The sequence below is a fragment of the Chinchilla lanigera genome, unplaced genomic scaffold, assembly GCF_000276665.1.
Source record: "Chinchilla lanigera isolate Chin_1 unplaced genomic scaffold, ChiLan1.0 scaffold00049, whole genome shotgun sequence".
NCBI lineage: Eukaryota > Metazoa > Chordata > Mammalia > Rodentia > Chinchillidae > Chinchilla > Chinchilla lanigera.
The window spans coordinates 17,933,612-17,936,765 of NW_004955450.1; the positions used below are offsets into that span (position 1 = coordinate 17,933,612).

The following is a 3,154-nucleotide window of genomic DNA, read 5'->3' on the forward strand; positions in this document are numbered from 1 at the left end:
AATAATAATAATAAAATAAAATGAAATAAAATCTATCAATTGTCTATTTCTGGAATTTTTACTGAGAACTGCAAGAAACTTAGAATGCTTGATGATTACCATCGCTCTGTTACAGTAATATTTTATAGTTTCATTTGTGAAGATCCTACACTTTTCATGTTAAATTTATCCCTAAATGTTTATGGTTCCCTAATTTCTTGACATATGCTATGATCTAGAGCAAAATGTCCCCCCAAACCCTCATGTGTTCAGAGGCAGAGCTTGTGGGAAGTGATCAGATCATGGAGGTGCTAACCTCATAAACAGATCACCCTACTGATGATTTTCTGAAGTGAACGGCTATTTAAGAGGTGGGGCCTAGTTGGAGGAAGTCGGTCCCTGGGCGTGCTTTGAAGGATGCATCTCTTCTTGGGCTTTTTCCCTGCTATCTACTTCCTGGCTGCTATGAGCTGAGCCCCTGTCCTCCAAAACACGCTTTTGCCATGACATTTCTGGAGCCAGCCTAGTACAGACTGAGAGCCCTGAAACTGCGAGCGAAAATAAGCCTTTGAGACTTCAAGTTGTCTACGTCAGGTTTTTGTCCCAGGAACAAAAAGCTAACAGCTTATCAAACATTTATATGGAATTGAAGAGAAAAAAGGAATAGGTACTATCTTTTCTAATTTGATTATCTTTACATAATCTTTACAGCCATTTTTAAAGAAAGGCACTATAGCATGTGAGAACAAGTTTAAAAATTATACCATTTGTGATTTGAATCTCAGTGAAAGGATGTAGTTTTCTATATGTCCTTTTGGCAAGCTATTGAGCCTCTCACTTTCTGGAAATACATTTCTTAAAAGGAGAACAATAATATTTCTTTTAAAATAATACATTTAAGAATTACATGACAAAGTAAATAGCTTGCCTTTTAGTATCTAACTTGCAAATGCCTCCAGTTATTATTTTACATATTATTCTTCTACAAATTATATGCTTTCAATATTTGCATGCAAAAAAAATTATTTAGTAAAAGATTCATACAGGTCATTGAACTTTTAAAAAACCAGTGTTTTTTGAGAATTTAAATCACTTACCTTATGCTATAATCATCTTCCTCTTCGTATGATTTATTATGTGTTGAAAAAGGCCTAGATTGTACCTCTTGCTGATCTCTCTAGTTCAATGAGTAAAGACAAGTCATATGAAACATAGGAAAAAAAAAATTCTCAGTTTTCTTCTTTGCTTTCTTTTGGAAGAAAAGAAATTGTTTTCAGGTGACTCTACATATGAATGTCTCATTCCACTATAATGCGTGGTCCTTCTGTACAAGTATTTTCCTGGTCTGACACAGGTAAAACTAAAAGTGGAATAAAAACATTTGTTTCTAGTAAAAAAAATTTATTTTGGACATAGGGCCTCGCTATATATAGTTCATGCTGGGCTTGAACTCATTATGTAGACCATGCTGGCCTTGAGCTGGGAGTAACCCTCCTGTCTCAGCCTCCTAAGTGCTGGGATTACAGGTATGTGACACCACATGTAGCTACTAAAATATTTAATATACAACTAGCAAATCTGTGAACATTATCTAAATATATTACTTGAAATACTATATATGACACATTTCTTACTCCTAAGTTAACAAATAATTAAGTATTTGTAACAGGCATTAAACTATTCCTAGATTTCCTTCCCTGCCTCCATCAATTCCACTTTTAGAAGGAGATTAAAGGAAGACATAATTACACAAGGGTAAAAACTATTAAGTTTGAATGCATCCAATTTATTCCTGTAAAGAAAGCTATTCTATCTTATATACAATTAAAATTGCAAATGCCGATGTGTAAGAAGGGATGTTTAAGCAGGAACATCCAATCTGGTACCAGAATAGAGAATGGTATTCTTAGATAAAACTTGTAACATCATTCTTGACTAAAAATGTGGTTGTAGTCTAGTCCTAAGAATTTCAATTAGAATCAAGTGCACAGTTTAAGAAACAAATTATTATTTGAATATCAGTGATGATTGTTATCATTTATTCAACTTTCATCTAGAGGCAATTTGATTTCTATCCCTATTGAAGTATCCATGTTAATTCTATGTAGCTACTCTCAAATATAAATCTTTTGGTACCAGAAAACGTTGCTACATATCAATTTTGTTACATTATTGCAGCACCTAAATACAAAACATTTTTTCAGTGGCATTTAGAAAATGTATGCTTACCAAACCAGATACTTACATATAAACATAGCTATATCTCTGCATGTATATTCAGGCTAAGTTTGTGATGCTTCATTGAGCTGAACATTTATCTTTGAGTACTTTTTTGAGTGTATGCTATGCAGCAAATTAAAAAGTTAAAAAAAACTAGCATTTACGTGAAATTATTGTTACTTGTTCATCTACTTACTATTGCTTCCTCCGCTTGTCTAATGAGATCAGCTGTTTTTACTTCCAGTTCTGCATTTAAACGCCTAAAAGCAGAAAGTTAGTAATTGTTATAATGAAATCCTAATAAAAACAAACTTCATCAATTACCTATTACCAAGTAACCATAATCAACAAACACTAAAATATATACATAACATCTTACTCAAAAATGAACACAGCTATTAGAACATATCTCGAAATTCCCATGGTTGTTCCTTCTCTGTGGTAGGAAGACCAACAGTGTAAGTGCTGGGCCGTCTGTGGCCTACTGCTCACTTCAAGTGAAATAATTTATCTAATAAATTCAGGAATAATAAACTGGGTGGGTTCTACACAGTTCCACTTGTCATCCACTTGATCTTGACTTATTTTCACAGAATATAAATTATAGTCTTGCTACAGACATGGCCCTTGCTGGACCTAAGGCTGTGGCAGCCAGCACGGGTTACTGGGAAGCAAACGTGGGAGTTTGTGAGCAGACGCAATGGGGTTTGCAACTGGACTACTTATTTCTCTATCAGCTTCATTAGAAACAAAGGGGATTACTTTGACTTCCATTGCCAGTCTACTTGGAATCTAGAAAGAACAAGAACACTTCTCCCTTGGACCCATCAAAGACTCAGAACTGCAAGAATGACAATATCATTGAGGGTAGCCAGGCGTGGTGGCACACACCTGTAACCCCAATACTCAGGAGGCTAAGGCAGGAGGATCGTTGCAAGTTCGAGGCCAGCCTGGG

General features: G+C 35.1%; 1 protein-coding gene across 1 annotated transcript in view; it reads right to left on the reverse strand.

The window, feature by feature from the left end:
- Positions 1-3,154, reverse strand: part of Tex9 (testis expressed 9) — a gene marked incomplete at its 3' end in the record, with an annotated part of 56,989 nt that overhangs the window by 48,464 nt on the left and 5,371 nt on the right. Inside the window, 2 exon segments of the mRNA XM_005393900.2 lie at positions 1,077-1,156; positions 2,396-2,459. Coding sequence (XP_005393957.2) covers positions 1,077-1,156; positions 2,396-2,459 — 144 coding nt within the window.